This window comes from Chondrus crispus, genomic scaffold (assembly GCF_000350225.1).
Source record: "Chondrus crispus Stackhouse genomic scaffold, scaffold_408, whole genome shotgun sequence".
Classification (NCBI taxonomy): domain Eukaryota; phylum Rhodophyta; class Florideophyceae; order Gigartinales; family Gigartinaceae; genus Chondrus; species Chondrus crispus.
In genome coordinates this window covers 70,145-71,947 of record NW_005179305.1, presented here as the reverse complement: position 1 = coordinate 71,947, position 1,803 = coordinate 70,145, and the positions used below count along the sequence as shown (strand labels likewise).

Genomic DNA, 1,803 nt, shown 5'->3' with positions numbered 1-1,803 from the left:
GTTGGTAAGGTGAGGTACAGAGGAAGCGGGAGGGGAGGGACGGAGGGAGGAATCCGGGGGGGGGTCGGTGATCAAAGTGCGATGGTGGTCACTTGTGGGTAATGGAGTTGACATGGAGGATGGAAGCGAGATTTCCCGTAATTTACACAACGCACAACACCGCCACACCGCCGCATCACCACCGTCACACCACTCGTTCCGCACCACAACTCACTTTCCCTTCTTCTCTTCATCTCCCAGTCCCCTCCCCGCCGCTCCCGGCCCCTCGCGCGTCACGGCGCGCATCTACACGCCGGCCGGCGGGTAGGGCCTGCCGACGATCGACCCGGACTCCCTCGAGGCGATCGCGCTGCTGCGCTTCGCGGACATCCCGTTCTGCGTGTATCCCGGTGCGTCGCCGTCGCCGCGCTCTCACAGCCGACCTGGCCCTGCCGGACGCGAACGCGCACCTGACCCCGTTCATGATCGCCGAATCGAGCGCGTTCGCCACGCTCATCACGGCCCGCTTCGGGGCCGCGTTGTCGCACGAGCTCTACCTCAACGACAAGGACTACGCCGAAATTTACCACACGCTGCTCTCCAAGGAGACAGCGTTCCCGCTCAACCGCGTGCTGCTGTTTCTCCAGCGGCGGCGGCTGTGCGCGCAGCTGGCCGCGGGCATCGCGCTCGGCGCGCTGTCGACGCGGCTCGGCAACCGCAGCCGCTTCTTTTTCCAGGACGAGCCGTCCGTGCTGGACGCGATCGCGTTTGGCTTCCTCGCGCCACTGCTGTACATCCCGCTGCAGCACGCAGGTGGCCACAAACGTTGTCTCGTTTGTCAGCCGCGTGCAGCAGAAGTACTTCTGGCGCGACGGCGAGCGCCTCGTCGGCGAGCTGGGCGGCGACAGTGTGCTCGAGGCGCGGCGAAAACATGTCGAGGACGAGGCGCGGGACACCGCGCCTGACGAGTCGGGCGCGCGCGACTCGTCAAAGCAAAGCCGAGGACAAACGGACAAGATGGTACCAGTACTTTGTGTGGGGGTCGATCGGGGTGTTCGCGGCGCACGTCCTGCTCGGCAACGAAATCGAGTTTGACTGCGAATAAAATGAAACCAACAAGACGCCCTCTTCTCGCACGCGGCTCAGCGGATAATGCCCATGTTCGGCATGCGGCGGCCCCTGCGGCTCGCCTCCGTCTTGATCTTCTTCACACGCGCCGTACGACTCGCAATGTAATGAATCTTATCATCGATCTCATCCACCAGCTCCGTCGACCGCGGCGCCCAGCCCTTGAGCACGGCGATCATATTGGCGATCCCCCCCGGCGGCAGCACATCTCTCCAGACGGCGCTGACAATCTGGACGCGGCTCTCCCTCTGATCCATCCTAGCCCTGACCAGGCCGGAGTACACGACGTGCAGCACGACGTCCTCGACCTGTCGCACGGTCACGGTCTCCACGGCCAGGCGTGTCATGAGGTGCGCGTACTCCAGGTCGTTGCTGCCGTCCGCCGGGGACACGAGCGTGAGTATGACGTAATGGACACTCTGGTCAATTCAATGATGATCTGTTTGGTCCAATTTTAATTACAAAGCAACGTCTCCCCTCAAGTCCGCATGTGATCTCCCCATACAGTACTCTCGTATTCCGTCCTCACTCTCGCGACTCCCGGTACAGGACTTGCAGCCCATTCGTTAGTCCCGCGAGCCACACTCGCTGACGCCCGCACCGTCGGCAATCCCATCGGCCTCGACCCCCGCACAGGAGAACCCGCCGCTCCGCCAAATCCGATGCGCGGCGGTAGCTCTGGCGGTGGCACTCGGG

The 1,803-nt window shown here is 63.4% G+C and overlaps 1 protein-coding gene across 1 annotated transcript; it reads left to right on the top strand.

Annotated features, from left to right (window-relative positions):
* The first annotated feature begins 1,085 nt into the window (after positions 1-1,085).
* On the top strand, positions 1,086-1,565 carry CHC_T00001186001 (hypothetical protein). The gene has a single exon (XM_005718544.1). It carries the CDS (start codon positions 1,086-1,088, stop codon positions 1,563-1,565), a length of 480 nt encoding a protein of 159 aa, XP_005718601.1.
* The last annotated feature ends 238 nt before the right edge of the window (positions 1,566-1,803 follow it).